At 41.0% G+C, this 19800-nt stretch overlaps 1 protein-coding gene across 1 annotated transcript in view; it reads left to right on the forward strand.

The window, feature by feature from the left end:
* The window catches only part of tenm1 (teneurin transmembrane protein 1), a 160633-nt gene that overhangs the window by 113348 nt on the left and 27485 nt on the right, over positions 1-19800 (forward strand). Inside the window, exons 18-21 of the mRNA XM_029512069.1 lie at positions 615-758; positions 1706-1958; positions 2675-2695; positions 8124-8356. Of these exons, the coding sequence (XP_029367929.1) occupies positions 615-758; positions 1706-1958; positions 2675-2695; positions 8124-8356 (651 nt within the window). The remainder of the gene's footprint in view (positions 1-614; positions 759-1705; positions 1959-2674; positions 2696-8123; positions 8357-19800) is intronic.

Genomic DNA, 19800 nt, shown 5'->3' on the forward strand with positions numbered 1-19800 from the left:
CATGCCTTCCTCTTGTACTTAAGTACAGTAGTTGAGTATATATACAATTCTTTGGACACGTATGTGTGATTGTGTGCGGCAGAATAGCATGTATATGCGTATTTGTGTTTGTATGATTTTGAGAGCCCCTACGATTTTGACACCTTCTGCCTTTAAACCTATTCCAAGTCTGAAGTGGTAAATTACTCTCGAAACATATTTAATCTTGCCAAGCCAAAAAAAAAAAAAAAAGCTGTTGATAGTTGTTAGCTGTAGTGGGATGCTGCATAGCGTATCATTACAACTAAGAGGCCAAGCAGCTAATTCTAGGGCTCCTTCATGAAGACAGGCTTCTCCTGATTACGCCTCCACTTCTCACTGATCTCTCTCACGCACTGATGAGGGCTCGCTACAGGCCTCTCATCTGGTTCACCACACAGTACAATGTAGTTTTTGAGAGCGATAGGAAATGTGTGTATCAACATGTGCATGCGTTTCTGTGTAAAAGCTTGCTGTCAAGTACGAACACGGTTATTTAGCTGCACGTACTATATTGTTAAACTCAGCAGGTGCAACGCACAAATCCATTACTGTGCATAGCATCAAGCCCCCTTTTGCGTGTGTTTGTGTTTCAGTATCGGTCGGCTACGAGTACGAGTCATGCCCTGGTTTCATCCAGTGGGAGAGGCGGACCGCCCTGATGCAAGGATTTGAACTGATACCTTCAAACTTGGGCGGCTGGTCTCTGGACAAACACCACACCCTCAACATACGCAGTGGTGAGGAGAGCTCCACAAATTACATAAACAGACATATGCCTGTGAATTGTGTTTATGTGTATTTTATTTGTGTTTGACATGTGGAGCTGTCAAACCTGACTCAAGTTTCAAAAGCATAAATGAAATGAAGTGAATTCAACTTGGTTGTTTTTTTTGCAAAGAAATCTTGCTTCCTACTATTGATGATATTCAGTGTACCTATATAAATAAGTCCACCAATGCTCCATCAAAACATGTTTTAATTGATTTTATCTGACAATACAGGATGTAGAAGAGGAGTCGAGGTGGAATGACTATGTCCTTCCATCAACAATGCAAATCAATAGCCACCTACTGCTTCAAATAATTGTTGGATATTGACCTTCATTTGTAGACTGAATAACAACCACACAGAAGTGCTTCACACTACTGATCACTTCCGCTTACACAAACATGGACAGTTTTCGGTATACACAGTTCATCTCTTTCCCACATTCATACACTGATGGGATATACTTGCCCAAGGACGTTTTGAGATGCAAGCTGGAAGGGGTGGGGATCGAACCACTGACCTTCTGATTAGTGAGAGAACCGACCTTCTAGCTTCTGAACCACAGCTCTCCCTAATAAATACAAAATATAAAAATGTTGTCGAGGGAAAGCAACTTTCTTAATTAGCTATTATTATTTACTTAAATGTGATTGTCAGTAGGTAAACAGCCCACCAGCTGTCATCACATTTAGATTCAAATATTGCTGAATCCGGATTGCTTCAGAAATGTGTGTGATGTTCAGCGAGCCAAAAAGCAATGAGAGGAGCTCAGATACAAGAAAAAACACTGAAACTCTTATTTGGGAAATAATCAAACATCTTCGAACTTTTGCAGTAAACTTTATGTTCATGTGGGATATCATCAATCATAGTTAGAAGAGCCTGCAAGGTATTTATTCCATTTCTCTCTCCCAAGGAATCCTTCACAAGGGAAACGGGGAGAACGTCTTCCTCTCCCAGCAGCCTCCCGTCATCAGCACCGTAATGGGAAATGGTTTCTACCGAAGCGTCCCCTGTGGTCCAAGCTGCAGCGGTGCAGCCCGAGACATGATGCTGTTTGCGCCTGTGGCTCTGGCCAGCGGCCCTGATGGCTCCCTCTACGTGGGGGACTTCAACTTTATCCGCAGGGTCCATCCCGATGGATACACCAGAACCATACTTGAACTTAAGTGAGTCTCGTGGTCTCGTTGAGTATGCATGTGATCATACTAGGCTGATCTTGTTAGGGATGTTAGGGATCACTCAGCCACAATTAAAACAAAATGAATGTGGCTGATATGGGTGAGTATTAGCTCAGGTTAGCATCTGCGGTTGTGATCTTTTTGATCTCAACAGAATACACTCTGAAGTTTGTCTTCATGCAAAGGCTGAGCATGTGAGGTTCAGGCATCACAGACTCTAATCTGTCTCTTTAGGATGTGAGGGGAGCTCAAAGTCTTTGCTGTGAAACAAAGATATTTTTTTTTTCCGTGGATTATGACGAGGACATCTCCTACTGTGCTGCAGGCGCTACAGTCTCTATTTCTGTACTTTCTCAAGCGTAGAATCTCAATGGGATTGCACAGTCATTTGTCCTGTAATGTGTTCTTATGTAACTTTACTCCTTCATTCGCTATTATTATCAGCTCTGAATAATATTCTTGGTTCAGACGGAGGTTTCACAGTGTCTGTATTTGATACCTCCCTTCCCTATGGAAGGAAATGCCAAAAAGCTTCCTGTTTAGGTTGATATTTACTGTGAAACAATGCAGTCGTATAAATCAACCCTAATCTTACTTCATGAGAAGAGAATTGCAGTCTATGAAATTTTAAGTGTCATAAATGATTGTTCTTTCTTTCTCTTTCCTTCTCTCTTTTCAAACGCTGCTTCATGGCTTATTATCAGGAACCGGGACACCAGACACAGGTGAGAATTGTTGATTAATACCCCCTTTTTATATCTTGACAAAGGAAAGTACACATACATACCCAAAAGACATATGTCAAGAGAAAACGCAACACAACCATTCTCATGGTACTTTATGCTGGTTTCTTTGCTGCAATTTGGATCGAGTTGACTTCTCCACATTGGGCACACACACAAGCTGACAGAGGCACACAAGGCAAAACACCCAAAATCTTTATCTACTCAGGCTGCCGTCAGATCTATCAAATTCTCATTTAAATTTCACAAGGCAATATTACATTTGCAAATTGGAAATCAGCCAAAACGTCTTGTGCTTCCAGTTTTTACAGGATTAGCAGAGCCCAGTTTGGAGAAAGATTCATTCACTTCCTGAGCTGTGCCTACAAAAACGTGAGGCCTGCTATGGCTTTGACATTGTGATGTTGGTTTGACATCCATTCACCATGTTTGACAAAAGATTGGACAGATGTTGAAGGGTTTGTGTGTGCTCGTCTGTAGATGTGTGTACCGCTATCTGGGGTTATATCAAGCTGATTGTGTGTGTGTGTGTCGGTAAGAGGGAAACAGAGAGAGCCTATCCAAACTGAAAAATGGAAAGGTTTTCATGACATCGTGTCTCCAGCATGCCAGGGTTTATAAGCACGCAAAAAGGAAAACAAGGCTGGATGTTTATACTTGCACTGTTTAGATGGGTGTTCATATATGTCTCCAAGTGAGAAAGTGTAAACATACATGTGATAAACAAACTAAATACCCACAAGAAAACCTAAACCAGTGATTCTCAAACAAGGATAGTTTTACTTCTGTCCTTGCCCAGGGGTAAGTACAAACATTGTTAAGTAGCTTGAATAATGAGCAAGCTGGATGAATATAAATAAATAAAAATAATGCATAAAAAGTTGAAATATGAAAAATGGAATTGGATAAATATTTAATTGTATTATTATTCCTTTTTTTTTCAATCATAAAGTCACATTGCTATTAAAATCTTGTTTTCGAGTGAGACCTGAATATAGAAAAATGCATTTTCAAATATTTAAAATGAATCATACATTCAAGAATGTTTTAATCCAAGGAAGAACTCATATGTATGAACAGTGATCGGGGTATATATTTAGGAAATACTACAGGTAATGCAGTAGGATAAAAATTATGCCTGTTATTGCCTGTTGACATCAACGTTTCCATTTGAAATCTGTTATGTAAAAATAAATGAGATTTATAAATAAGTAAATATAATAAAAGATAAGTTAAATGAGGCAGAACAGCAGCACAGTGGTTAGCACTGTTACCACACAACAAGAAGGGCACGGATTAAGTTCCCGGGCCTGCTGCCTTTCTTTTCTTCATTTTAAATGTTCAAAGACATCATGTTTTGGTTAACTGGTGACTCTAAACTGTCTGTAGGTCTGAGTGTGAGTGGTTGTTGGTCTCTGTCTGTCTCTGTGTGTTGGCCCTGTGATGGACTGGTGACCTGTCCAGGGTGACCCCGCCCCTCACCCAGAGTGAGCTGGGATAAATCTAATTAAGCCAAAACTGTGAATGAATGTCTAATTGCTGGCAGAAGTGTTTGGATATATAGCTGTTGGAAAATATTAGCAACATTTTCAAAGCAGGCCCGTAGACACATGGTTGAACGTTATAGCCTTCCAAAGAGGTATGGGTTCAGGGTTAACTAACTAAAATTCAACTCAGTTGAAGTTGAATTGTATAAAATAGGTATCGAAACATCCACTTTAATATAACCAATGGTGAAATATCCTCCAGTTCTAAAATCACTTCAAATTTTGAGCACAGCGACTGAAAGGGCGATACACCTACACACTGGCGGGGAAACTGCATCAAAAAAAAGGTGAACCACTGGTCTTCGCCTGTAGCAACCAAACTCTTCTGAAGGCATGCCGGGTTCCCTCACCTCACCCTGGAGGTTTTTTCCTTTTGTTCCTGCTTCCTGCTTTTTCTCCACAGCAGCTTTTTACTGTTTCCCTTTTATTCTATACTATTGTTCTACCAAGTCAAATACATTAATTATTCATCTATATTCAACTTTCAAAGCTTTTCACTCCACATTCTTCCCACCAAAGTGCCTATCAGCCAACAGGGCATCGAAACAAGGTGCTCTCCAAAGTGAGGCAATGTGGGATGTACTCACTGTAAAACCATTGTCTATTCTCTCCCTTAAAGAGTTTGAGCAAAGAGTAAAGCAAATAGGGAAAGAAGTCCTCTACAATATTATCTGTGAGCCCAGATGCTCGATCAGGAGAGACAGACAGGAACAGCGAGATCACTGCGTCTATAAACTGATCATTGTTTTTGTTATTATGTGCGGAGGGAACAAGGGAGTAGAGAGTGTTGTGGTTCCTGTTGTTGTTCATTTCCTGTCCACTGGCTAAATGTATTCTGAGCTGTGAGCATCTAATTTGGGAAAAGACAGGTGAAGTTATTTGTAATCAGTCATTTGCACCATGTGACGTAGGTGGTTGCGTCAAGAGGGCCAACAAATATGATATACAGCACAGAGTAGTGGCACACTTCGGAAGTCGGTGAAAAACTCTCTGAGGATCAAACTTAAATTATGCATGTGCAGCTCAGTGCAGCCTTCTGAAAACAGTCATGCACTTAATGGACTAGATGACTGACAGCACTCTTGCCTATATTGTGATGTTTTGTTTTTTTTTTCTGCTCATTTCAGAAGTTTCTTGTTGATATCAGAAGGAAGTTTATCCTTGAAAAAGTACAGTTTTAGTTTGCAATTACGGTCCAATGCAAGACATTTATCAACTCTTGTTAGTAACATGTGAGAAAATGTTATGAAAAAAGCAAAAGGGTTTTTATGGTGAAACAGAGTAAGTGATACTGACAAGTGTGACAAAAGAAATATTTTTCTTGACATTGTAATTTCCCTCAAAAGGCATTTTTCACTGAATGGCTAGTTGAAGAAAAAACACTATTAAAGAGTTGTCTTTGAGTTTAACTGCAGGAAACCTTTGACCAGACCCAGATGAGAAAAAGTATTCTCCGGGATCTCAGGGTAACTCAAGTAAGAGAACAACATGTTTCTCTTACAAAAAAGGCCATGGTGTAATTATTAAACACATGTATGGAGGAAAGCAAGGCACATCTTATATGCAGCGTATTGGCATCCCCTGTCAGCACGAAGCTTCCAGTCCCCACAGGCTAAAAGAAATTGGTGTGTATTGTGCATCTGCTTGAGCCTGAGCATGTTGTCCTGGATTCCAACGGCCCATGACATCGCATCTGTGAGCGCGTTTCCATCCTTCTGCTGCACGGCTTCATAGCCCATTAGGAGTGTTTCTGAAGCGGAGTGATTTTGTTGACTTCCCAATTTGGTCATTTTTCTTCGGTCTTTGTGCTTCTACCACCCGTCCACGGTGAAACTTCTGGAGACCTGACTTGATGTCATACACAATCTGTAAAGGATGTTTTATGTAGAAGATTGACCGGATGCTTCATAATGTTGCTGGTTCTATGTGCATAATTTTTGTCAAACATGATGCGACGCGTCTAGTTGAATCACAAAGGTTGTTGAGAGAGACAGGGTTCAATTTCTTAAGGCGTGCCACAGCTGGTGCAGGTGTAATCCAGGCTTTACACTGAGGACAAAACACAGCATCATTAGAACCATCGGATTACTCTAGTACTCTTACTAAAATAACAACTCGAGCAATGAGCAGTTCAGTTAAACGTAGTCATATAAATGCATGGTGGAATAGTGGTTAGTGCAGTGGCCCCACAATAAGAAGGTTGCAGGTTTGATTCCCAGACCCGGTTTGTATGTTCTCCCCATGCCTTCGTGGGTTTCCTCCAAGTACTCCGGTTTCCTTCCACCATCCAAAGACGTCATGTCTGGGTTAACTGGTCTCTAAACTGGCCATAGGTCTGAGTGTGAGTGTGAGTGGTTGTTGGTCTCTGTCTGTCTCTGTGTGTTGGCCCTGTGATGGACTGGTGACCTGTCCAGGGTGACCCCGCCCTCACCCAGAGTGAGCTGGGATTGGCTCCAGCACCCCCTGTGACCCGGAAACTGATGAGCGGTAGAAGATGAATGAAAATGCTCTGGGTTTCATTCTGGTCTCAGACCTTTGTTATTTGTTACTGTTGCTCTGTATAGTTTGCTTTATTTCAACTCCAAAGAGACAGAAGAAAGAACTGAATGAAGGGTAACATTTAATATTTCTGGTATATTACATAATTACAAAAACCACATAAAAATACGCACATAAAAAATTATTTAACATCACCCATAACACCATTATGTAACAGAAAAATACAGCAGCTTTTGGCTTGATTTAGCCATTACAGTAACATGATAATGTCTCCACCTTCAGCCTGCACAAACATTTATACACCAGGGTCCTTATCACTGCCTGACATGTAAATACGTTAATCCTGACAAGTTTGTTGTAAAGATAATACAGGTGGGCCTTATACAACCAAAGAGAAGAAGAATAATCTGCTTTTTTTGAGTGAGCATTGTAGCTTTAGTGCACTTCTTTGCTGTTGTTATGTAATTGTTATTTTCCAGAGTAACCTAAATTCAGTTTTAGGAAAAAGACAATTTTTGTTTTGTTTTTATAGTGACTAGCTCTACCATAAAATAACGAATAACTGGGTGTTTAGCTTGACATAAGTATTATCATGTTTTATGCAGCACAAAGGTGGAGCACATTAGTGAGACCCTTATTGGAGCTTTGGATCCAGGGGCACTGTTTTTCTCTTGAACAGGTGATCTGCAAAGAATTACTGTAGATTTTTTTGTTTTACTGACACAGAATGTGAATGGAAAATGTTTTTTTCTTTTATTTGATTTGGTTATAATGTAGTATTTTTAAGCATGCAGAGATTAGCCCAGGTTGGTTTCAGTGCATGGGATTATTGGTGTTAGCAGGAGCATACAAGGAACATGGTTTAATACTTTGAATTCATAATCTTATTAATAAATTATTCTTAACAAACTTACAGATGCAAAATCCTAAGGCTGGGGAAATCACTTAGGGGTATTATTCAGCTGCTGTGGCTGCGGCCATCTGTATTATTTAAATTCAAAGAGATCAGTCTTGTTGTTCAGCACAGGCTGCTGGAGTTTCTCAAATTAATGCTTATTCACTTGGATGATCCTATTGCAGCTAAATGCCTTGACTGCAGCTGATGGTGTTTTCTAGTTGGGAATATAGAGTAATATTAGAATTTCCTAAAATAAGCCTTTCTCGCTGTCAATATACGTACATTTAAACTGTATTTTATCAGGGATTAAGGAGGCATAGATTTTGGTCAGTGCGCTTTGTCCTTGAAGAAAAACACTGTAATTTGCTGTTAGCGCGTCATGGTCTATTTTACATACCTCATCAAAGATTTTTCTGATTTCAAACTTTGCTGACCTTGATTAACCACATGAAACTTTTCCTACTAGCACCAGCCCTGCTCACAAGTACTACCTGGCCATGGACCCCATGGGGGAGGTGCTGTATGTGTCGGACACCAGCAGTCGCAGAGTGTACCGGGTACGGAACCTCGGACAGCCAAAAGACCCGTCACGTAATCTGGAGGTGGTGGCCGGGACTGGGGAGCAATGTCTGCCGTTTGACCAGAGCCACTGTGGAGAGGGCAGGAAGGCCACTGAGGCTGCACTCAATAACCCTCGAGGTATGGGAACAAAAACACTGCATATAAATAGCTCACTACTCCAATAAATTTATGTTGACTACACAGTCTTAGCATCAGCATGGACTATGCTTATTATCCCTCCAGGCCAAAATAAATGTAGATGAATGATCAGTACTCACTGAGCAGTTTTCAGAAATATTCAGTGCACCTATAGCTGCAGGACTGGGCTTTGACCAAATTTCTGAAGGTCAGGATTTTAGTATTGGAGCAGCTCATTACACAGAAGGTTTTAATCTGATTTCATGACAAAAAAAAAAAAAAAACAAAAAACAAAAAAACAACCAAAATTACCAAAATGTGATTTGCATGTAGTTCAGAACGTCGAGTGCAATACTTGTTTTAAAAGCCTCATGGGACACACAGACACTACTATTGGAATCTCATAAAAAGTCACTTTGACAACTCCAACACTGTCTCTCTGCTCTGTCTGTGTGCTTTGAATGTCATTCTCCATGAAGTATAGTTTTTATAAAGTTTGTCATCGTCCAAATAAAGTTGGTCACAAAATAAATCATCATAGAGACATGACCAGTGTCTGCAATGTTCTCTTGGGACGTGTCTTTGCTCAGGGACATTTTATAGTCAGAAACATGCCTAATGCTTGCTCTTGTTCAGAGACATTCTTTCATTTTGGACTGATTCCCCACAATATGAATTATGTATAAACTGTTAATTATCAGATTGCAAGCATAGTGAAAAGGCTATTATGATTAATCTCCACTGATGGTTAAATTTGCTGAAAAAATGACTGCGCTGACTGTCTTTATTATTCAAATCTAAATGTTTATACAGGAAGCATTTCCTTCAGTGTAAGCACAACGTAAGTATAAATGTTGTGGCTCATTGTTATGTTTTGACTAGCAGACATTTATTTGTTCTCCTACTAATTTAATTCCTAAACTTTTGTGCACTGCCACAAAAACATACCATCACATTTCCAACCGGCAGCTTGTGCTGCTGTCGCTAGGCATGATGGATTGACGGATTCACGCTCGTTGGGCCCATTTCTACTGCTCCACCCTGTTACCGTGGTTTTTATAAATCAAAATTGATTTAACCAAGCAACATTCTTTTTTCACTCTTCAGTAATTATCGTTGATGGAAAAAATTAAGTCAATGTAATTAAAGGCAAAGTTTTTTTTTTTTTTTTTTATGTAATTCATGTCTGTTGTTTTTGCAAAAAAGAAACAAGCCTTCCTTGTCTGCCAAACCACTGCAAGACCTTTCACACAGCAGATTTTCTGCTGTGTGAAAAGAAAACTGCAAGTCTTGGTAATATCACAGATATTCGGGGCTGTAATTCAGGTGTTCCCTGCGGTTGTGTGTGCTGGCCCATTCTCAAGGCTTCCATGTTAAAGGACTAAATCCATTATAAATGCTGTTAGCTGCCCCAGTACTATTCTTGGTTAAATGTGAAAATGTTTACCGTGTAAAAATGTTGTGTACTGCCAACTTTGTGGTCCACAACAAGTGACAATTAAAGCTCTGGAAGTGGAAAAGTCTGTTCTGAGCTGCACAAAACTCCACAAAACCTGGATCACCTGTAGTCTGAGAAAAGCAGAGTGAGTTCAAAAGTACAGCGAGCCTGAGTGGGCTGTGTTTGCTTTCTTCTCCTGGATCGTCACAGCTAGGCAGCACCGATTCAGCACACAGAGCAGGTAATCCAGAGCAGGGTCACAGGCAACAGGGTGGGATGGCAACCCATCACGGTCTCACTTACACCCGCGGGCAATTTAGAGTCACCAATTAACCTGCGTCTCGTTGGATTGTGGGAGGAAGCTGCAGTACACGGAGAAAGCCCCCACAGACATTAAGAAGACATGCAAAATCCACACAGATGGCAGGCACAGACATATATTATACAGATGACCTACAATTGCACTCTTTGCCATTTAGTGGAAGACTGTTTCAGTAATTTGAATATGTTCAGTGAAAACGAACAGGAGCTAGCCATTAGAACAAGATTAAAATACAGCAATTGTCATAACAGGACAAGTTATTTGATCTTTTTATTAAAATGACAATGATAGCCCAACTAATGGGGTAAGCATGGCTTCCCCTGGCTTATGGGAGAAAATGGTACTTGTAGGCACTAAACTTAACCAAAATATTCCCGTCATTTTAAGCTTTTCTAATGCAGAGAAGTCGGCAGATTCAGCTGTGATTCCCTCCTAGCTTTAGCTCACTTCAAGCTATTTGATTTAATGCACATATATTTCAGACATTAAGCCTGGAGTGTGGATTTGAATTGGTTAATCATTCTAGCCTTACTTATTAGCTGACAGGAGCGGATTCCAGCAATGTATCTTTCCTGCTGCTGTTCTACATTTCTATTCCTTTGCCCTGCCTGTTAGCTGGTCGTACTTGTGTCTTCTGATTTCTGGCATTAATAAGGCATCGTCACCCAGGGGAAAGTTTTTTTGTTCACTGTACTGGCCTCTAGAAGTAAGATATATAACTCAAGTGCACCTTTGAATTTTGGATAATGATGGGCTAAAACATTGAAATCATCAAGGCTGTGGTGTTAAGAGATAAACAATACTTCATTATTTATTTCATTATTAACTTAATAGTCAAAATAATGAATGAACTTGTTTTTTGCTGTGCTCATAACCAATGCCAAACTAAACACCCTTATTCCGACATCTATGCTTCGACGTCATATATTCAATATTCAAACAATACACAAATATTACAAATATGTGTGGCTTTTATTTTATTCTACATAATGTTTGTTTTTTATTTATGACATGTCCTATTTTTTGTAAACATAGGATGGATGGATTGGTGAAAACTCAAAACTGTTTTTTGGATAAAAATGTGTACAAAACTCACAATGTGTCTTGATTGAAATTAAAGCAAATGACGTTGCCTTTTAGATTTATTTCAAATCAAGGAGACTACGGCTGAGGGAACACAATGTCTACCGCAGAAATATAGCATTCCTTAAATTTGAAGTATTAAATATTTAGATTCTGCTTTACACAAGCTTCCAATTAGTTTTGACTTTCTAATGAGCAATTTTGGAGTTTTTTTTGTTGTTGGTGTTTTTTTAAGTAAAACTAGCCATCAGAGGTGAATAAATTTTTTCACATATGTTACACATGCAGCATCAATAAACAGGAAGCCGCTGGCAGCTAGACAGCAAGTCAAATGTGAAGCAAAGTTACAAAAAGCGACACACACAGATATATATATATATATATGCTTGACAACCATGACTGTGAATGCAAATTTGAAAAAAGGACAAGGGGTTGAACTGAGAAAAAGTCAGGAAGAAGGGAACAGCAGCATTCATCTATCATTCATAAATGTCATCAAAGTGTCCATGCACGGCAAAAAGTTGAACCAGATTCGTTTATTGAAGGGAAGCAGAAGACAGTCCAGGTCCCTCCCTCTTGGAATCTAGCCACTTTGAAATGAAACTTTCACACAGTCATGCTGCAGTTCCTGTTCATTCTTGATACAGTGTTGTGACCAGCTTGGTCCACCCAGATTGAAAAAGATTATTATTGAACTTGTTTTCATTATTTTACTGCCCAACATCTGTGGAATTAGGACACTGTATAGTTGATATCATAATCAGACTAGAATGGGCTTGTGCTGCCAGAGCTTCACCGCTCTAACATAGTCACACCCACACACCTGGCTACCTTTTGGTTCCCAGGTCGCAAAAGAGTTTTAGCCAGAGGCCTGTCACTCAGGCTGCACCCACAGTTCCTACATGGCCCATCCTGTCCATCACACTCAGCCTGTACATGCAATTCAGTTAGAGGCCGACAGCCAGTCGATATGGAGCACAATAAACAAATGTAGAGTAGAAGTGTCTCCACTCTTCAAATGTCATTGAGTCTAAACACAAAGGAGGTCCAGATTTGATAACAGGACTTTGATATTTATTTCCCTGAACGTTCCCATAAGTTCATACAGATGGGAAAGGAAAAAAGAAGTTGAATAGAGAAAAACGCTGTTGGAGCAGATTTCTGTTACAATTTGATGGATGATCAGAAGAACTTGATCGCAGTGTTCGTGGCCCTAATGCCAGAGAACATGCTGTATGTGTGCCTTTAAACAGTAATAGGACATTCTATCCCATGACTCCCTGTTCTCTCACGGTCAGGTATTTTATACTCTTTGACTCACTGCACTTCACAGACTCTCGTCTGTAGCCATTTTGCTCCATCCAACCCCCTCTTATAAAAGCTCTGGAGATTTCTGCCTGGAGCCCCCTGGTTCCCTGTCATCCATCTGCCGCAGCCAACACGCTTTCTCCTCCTCACACCCTCTTACCAACAGTAATGAGTGGTAGACTTCACAGAGAAATATCTGTCCCTTTCTTTTTTTGAAGCTGGGGCTCTGTGATTCTCCAGCATTGATCTTGTCTTGTGTCCTCTAGTGAGCTCCCCGCACCAAATTAGAGCCTTCCTTCATTTTCCCCGCTCCCTCCATCTCATTTTCTATCCCTCCCCCTGTCTTATTGATGAATCATCCCTGTGCCCAAATGTTGACATAGCTGCAGTAGGCCTTCAGTGACACATAATATTGTTACAACACGGCAAACAAATGTTAAATAGTAATCCACAATTTTAATTTGGCCAACAATGTTGCAGCACTGTTGAGTACTCTGCCACTGCCCAAGTTTGCAGCCTCTCCATTGCGTAAACTGGTGGGATTATCTTGTGTCCTTCAAACACTCTCTTATGATTACAAGATCTGGGGCATTGTTAGAGCTGGCTGCACATCTGCTTCTGCAGTCAATTAGTGCGGTAAATAAAAGGCCTTGCTCCGTTTAGGATGGATCCCATGTCAGACATGAAAGAGCCGTCAATCCCACAGGAACCAGCAGCCTTGGCTGGTCGCTTCTGTTCGCAACATGAAGGGGGATTTTCTTTCTTTTTATGCACATTTAGTGAGTAATAGATATGTGAACATAAAAATATACTTCTTGTGTTTGATGTGTTTGTTTGGACAGAGTTAAGAGCGACTCCAGTGATTGAGAGTTTGGTTGTTGTTTTTTTGCCATGTGCAGGTTGTATCTGTTTTTTTGTTGACTGGTCCCCAACAGCAAAGCTGACATCCACAGGGAGGTGTGTGTGTGTGTGTGTGTGTGAGTGTGTGAGCACTTGCAGTGTCAGTCTCTGGCTCTGACCCACAGGGGGCAGACTAATGCCCTTATCAAAAGCTGACATGCTGCCACCACATTTCTCCCTCTTGCCTCTCTCCCTCGCTTCTCTTCTGCTTTCTTTCTGTCTCTCTCTTCCCCGCACAGACAGACACATTTGTCCTCATCTCACTCAGCCCCAGAGCTGCGAGGCATGCCATCAGAGTTGAGATAGCAAGGCCGGGGCACTGAATGAAGCAATGGGATATAAGACATGGTCGCGGTTATTAGCATGTTGAACAGTCAGGGTTAAATGCTGCTTTGCGCAGCACATCGCTGCTCAGCCACAGAACTCCAGCCAGGCTCGGTGCTGTACAGTAACTCTCTTGGCTGGTGGTTGACGTGTAAGTGGCTCAGGTGGAGGAATAGCTTCGCACGTTGGGCGCCGATCTCATTTACAGAAATGTCTGAAAACATTGCCAATGTGCAAAGGAGCGTTTCCCAGTTTGTTTCATCAGTGTGAATCAAGCGTTCAATGTTGTCAGCAAGCCCATACTCTCACCATTAACTCAGCGAACACCAGCCCCCTGCTTCCACTCTTCCAGTGGAATCATTCGAGTGGTTGTGTCCTTTAACTGCACTGCCTTAATCACTGCAGCTTGCTTTTCACATTTCCCGAATCTGCCACTTCCTAAACTGTATTTGCTGGCTGCAGTAGTGACGTTATGAGGTCTCCTAGGGCTGTAGCCTCCATGCCTGCTGCTTTGTGTTATAACTTTGGAATGAATATGCCATTGTTATTCTACCTCTGGCTCCCATAGCATTTAGGGCAGAGTGATTGTTACATCTCACAAAATAGAGAAAGGGAGAAGGAGAGAGGATTAAATTGATAGAGAAAAAGAGGGAGCTCGGAACCAAAAGAGTCGCAGAGCGAGAGAGAAATTGTGTGCAACAGAGAACAAAAATAATATGAAATTAATAGAGAAAAATGGGGAATGAAGGGAATGAGAGAACAAGAGAGTGGATGAAATGGATAAATAGAGAGAGAGAGGGAGAACTCAGTATTTTGCATCTAAATCCTGCAGCATGCAGCAGCAGTCCCACACCTAATCTGCATATTAAACTGGCCCTGTGGCTGCCTTCCCTCCCAGAGGGTCAACTATCATTGTTTCTGTTGGTTTAAACAGAGCACTACTTCGCAAAACAAGGGCATCAGATAAGTCATAGTGTGTTTTCATCTCCAAGATTCACTGTGTATATGTGAGCCTGTGCATATGTGTGCGCGATTTTCAACAGCCTGCTCCTCTGTTTCATTCCACATTGACCAAGCTTTTGTCTTTGCCCCTGGACATTCCTGCATTAATGATATACACATGAATTAATCACACAGCAAGGCACACAGTAGCACACTCTATGATAATGCAAAACAGTGAGACGCCATTGGGTCATGGTATTTCTACCACAGCTTGTTTTATCAATGCAGCATCCATGATAATTAGAAGATCGACAATGGCCAGTGCAACAGACGTGCATCACTGAGCAGCCACAAAATGAGGTTCTGCCAGAAACTCCTCTCTGCAAACACTAATGCTAATAATATAGCTGCCAGCAGCAAACCCTGCGGGCTGAGCAACAGAGCATCAAGAAGAGTACGCAGCACACACACAGGTACATGGAGGACTTGTCCAGACACTGAACAACATGATAGGAGCAAGAATTGCAAAGATATGGTCCCTGTCTTGTTTGTATAGTGTATTTACTGCTGACTTTTGGACCGTCTGCCATATGTGTATGTGACCAACACCTCTTTTCTCTAGTCAGTTATGATAAGGAGTCAGACTATCATTGGCATCTTGATTAAAATAAAATAGTTCCTTGTACGTTAATGTTTGCTTTTTAAAATGCAACTAAGATATCATTATGAGTCACCTGCTGAAATAGAGATGTAGTTACTATTTCAAATATGTTCTTTTATCTAAGTGAAATCAAATACAGATGAATGAAGGACCGATTTCAACAAAAAACGAAATAGTTTGCCACCGTGCATGTCTGAGCTAATAGCTGACACAGGAGAGGACGAAAGATGAAAAACACTACCTCAACCTTGGATGTTTCAGACTGCATTAAAACACAAACTTTATGCTTTTTCCTACCTGTGCAGTCTGCTGTGGAAGTGATTCTTTTTTTTTCATTCCAGTGTCATTTGTATTTACAGTTACATAACTCTTTTGAATTTAAAGAGGCACAAAAAAGTTATTTCTATTCCAAAACTTTTTGTTATCATAACTTCTGTAAGAGTGACAATCAATTGAGTTCAATTTTAAAAGGCCAATTTAGTTAAATATGAACTGTAAAAATCAAGTGAAAATGTGGACAATGAGTAAGTGTGCACATAATGTTGCTCACCGCAGCATTGAAATAAATCTTTTGGTGTAAAAGTCCTGTAAGAGCTCTAACAAGGTCACTCTGCTTCTGTGTAATCATTATTTCACTTGCACAAGAGACTTCTTGTCAGGAAATGTAGACATAGGTCATTCAAGCATTTGAAAAAATGTGTTTCTGGTAAAGGTACTCTGGAATGTGATGAGACAGCGCCCTCCAGACAGAATGAGGACTCCGCTGTCAAACACTAACATATGAATCCAGCAAAACTCAAAATAGTTGCTGATTTTACTCAAAACTAATCAAACCATGTTTGCCGGGATCAGTCCTGACCCTCAGACTGGAGTAATCTGGAATTCTTAAGGTTAAGATGAGATCAAAGAAGCTGCAAAACACATTTTTTGAAGTTGACTTTGATTGTTTTCATTTTGAGCCAAACATCTGAAGAAGAAGAAAAAAAAAAAAGTTGGATGATTTGTCAAAGCTTCACTTGGCTTCCAACTGGATGGCAGTGGATCATTGTATTAAGCTTGTTGCCATGCGGTCTTGTGGCTGGATAAGTCCTGGACCTCTTTAAACAAAACAGGGATCCATCTCAGTAAGTAGGGAGTCTGCGTCCTAATCACTATGGGCCAATGGAAGACTCAAATATTCTGGGAGGAAATAATGAGCCCACTGCCAAGATTTTCGAAGGACCAAATAAAATATAGCCAGTGGGTGTAGTAGAGGCAAATTTATGCTGACTTATAACAAGGCTCTACCTGTAAAATGTGTTCTATTCAAGTAATGTATTAGATAGAACAGTATACAGACTGACAGCTTCCTTGTTTGTAGTCAGAGTGTGTAGGGTAGCTTCAGAGAGATTACTGAAGCTCGCTGTGTGTGTAATGAAGTCCTGAGTCAATAAGAGATGCAGGCTGAAGGCCAAAGGCTGAGTCTGTGCATCAAAGGTGATACGTTTGTGGGAGTCTGTGTGTTTGTGCATGCTTGTTTTTGATTGACAGCCTCTGGATCCCAGGATATACTCTTTTTCACCCAGTGCATTGAGTTAGTTACTGGTGTCTTGTCAAAAGTATGTCAGGCTGTCAGCGACAACATGATGATGGGAAATGTGACACACGTGTCCCTTTAACTGGTTGAGATGGCCCCTACTGGCAGCTGGCCCGTCAACCTCAACTGGTTGGCTGGCAAGGTGACAGGAGGAGCTGAGCAATGCCACTATGGAAGAATAAATTGCATTTTTTCGAGGTGAATGCCCGAGACACACACACACACACACACACTCATACAGATGGAAGCATTTGTCTCGGTCAGGGGGAGTGGATGAGGTTCTGATGAGGGGAGAGATAGTGAACTTGTGCCCATGCAGGTGATTTCTACCTTGATTCTTTAAGCACACTGACAGAGTGATGAATAAGAAGAGTGATAGAGGCAGTCACAGTTTGGTTTGGCAGTCCAATTCAACCTGCCTGCTCAGGGGGTGGCGGGAGGGGTCAGCTTTTGTTATGGGAATGGGAAAACGGAGCCAATAAATGTTTGCGCCTGGGTAACATTATCACCTGCAGCTCTCAAGCAAACCAGAGAAGCACTCACTCTGTTCTTTTGGAAAATTTGGAGGCAAGCATCAGAAATGGTTGCAAAGCCAAGTCTCTGTGACACTGAATGCTCGGGTGATGCATCTGGCTTGCTGTGATGTCTCTGTATGCAGGGAACTGTGTTTGGGTGGAAGCTGCGCATAAAGATTGGCAATCCATAATAGTTTAGCATCTCTTTTTCACTTTTTCAGTCATTAAAGCATTTGTTTCCTCCCATCCAATCCCATTTCCTCTCTTCGCCACAGCAAAGCCTCGCTGGCGTGTTGTTGTGATGGTGTGTTTGGTAAAAAGAGCCTCTATTGATGGACCCCCTTGTGTTTGTTTGACGTTCTAAACAGTGCAACATAATCTGCAGCTGCTTTGCACTGATCCGAACCCCTCAGCCTTTCATGGACTTTTTCAGTCCCAAGCATTTCAATTGCTTTTATAATTGAGTTTGTCTGCTGCTCATGTGATTGCTTTGGATCTCTATTTTGCTATCAAACAAGTCAATTACTGCCAAGTCATTTTCCCACACACAAAAAAGCACAAAAATTTAAGTGCAACTATTGCAAAGGCTCCCCTCGAGTTCTTGACGTGCTCCCACTGTCTGGCCTCACCATATACATGTGGAGTTTGTAAGTACCATCAAAAAAATAAAAAATAAAGAAAGAAAAGGCAGCTATCAATAATTAATTAATAAGGGTTAATATGTTAACAAACTTATATTGGTTGATAATTAGCTGGGCCACAGTGTATGATTCAGACTTAATTACTAAGCCACTGTCTGTTCTGTGGGGCTTTAATGAATAATTAATTACAAGAAGTATGAATTATTTCTGCTTACCAAAGATCTACCAGAAATACACGCTCATTCTCGTTTATGGTGCTATCTCAAATTGATTGATGCTAAATGTTTGATTGGGGAAAATTGTGTGTACTGCTACTCCTAGAATGCTGCTGTTCATGGATGTTTGTGTCATAGATCAGAGAGCAGAGTGTGATGTGAAATGTACAGAGTAAACACACAAACGCACTTCCACATTTGAACACAAGTACACACACACACACACACACAGACACACACACACACACACACACACACAATCAGTTTAGTGCATAGGGTCGTTTCTCAGTGCTGAGATTGAGTTTACGGATTTAATTTCCACCCTCTGTGTCCTCACAAAAGTTGCATGTGCATGCAAGTGTGTGGGTGGTTGAGAGTGTGAATTTCTCATCTGCAGACACTCTGATTTATCCTCTCTATATTTGCATATGTGCACAACGTTATTAACTACCATACCTTATATTTTACCTAGCTTTTTCACCAAACTCATGCATGCACACGCATTCACACCCGGCCCAGCGCACACACACACACACGTTCACATGTACCCACACATTCACATACAAGCAGCTTTGTCTGTTCTCAGGGAGGAATGATAAAAGGGAATAGTAAACCACACAGCCAGCTAAATACTGTGAGTGTTATTCAGTCTCACTTACAGTTGGACTGTAGCAGTTAGTGAACCCTCCAGGCCTTGCCCATCTAACATGGTTGACTTTATTTATGGCCAGAGTCCCTCATAGGGGCCAGTTGTGCAGGTGAACCTGTCTATTTGTCTACATTCATTTGTCAGTCACACACCTTTACTTTGTACAAAAATGCCATAGGCCATAATCAGCTACAGCTAGCATCATTTAGATGCTGTAATAATATGTCAGTCCATATCATTAACACCCACTGAGCCTGGGGATATGGGAGGGCAGATTGAATGACTTCTTCCACTGGCTGCTGGCAATCTTTGTGTGTGCATATGTGTGTCTGTGTGTGTGTACCAAATTCAACCCTGTGTGCACGTGCTGTGGCTGTGTGGGTGTAAAAGTTCTCAAGTATAAATGGAACTCCCATACAGGCAGACATTATGCTTCCTCCTCCACATGTAGATCCTTTTCATACGTTTCCTGTCAGAGCATGTGCTCATTTTGCACACCATGTCAATGTTCCCTGTATGATTTTACACTTGCTTATACCAGTGGGGCGGCGCTTTGAGTAACTTTGCTGTCAACAATTGAAAGTTGAATGAACCGTAGAAGAGAAACTTGAATAACATCAGAAGGCTGACTTCCTGCATTTTTGAGGGCTTAGGTGTGCTGTACGAAAATTTACCACATCCTGATGTGTATGCATCCCAACAGGGCTGTTTGCTCTTACTGCTAAATGAGACCACACAATCTTCATCTTATCTCATAATTAATGTTTCTCTCTTCATTTAATTCCTCACCTTACACCTTCTCTCACCTCTCCCTTGCTCACCGTCAGGAAAATCCCTGATGGCTCCTTCTCTTCAAATAGCTGTAATCAA

Source organism: Echeneis naucrates, chromosome 10, assembly GCF_900963305.1.
Source record: "Echeneis naucrates chromosome 10, fEcheNa1.1, whole genome shotgun sequence".
Classification (NCBI taxonomy): Eukaryota; Metazoa; Chordata; class Actinopteri; order Carangiformes; family Echeneidae; genus Echeneis; species Echeneis naucrates.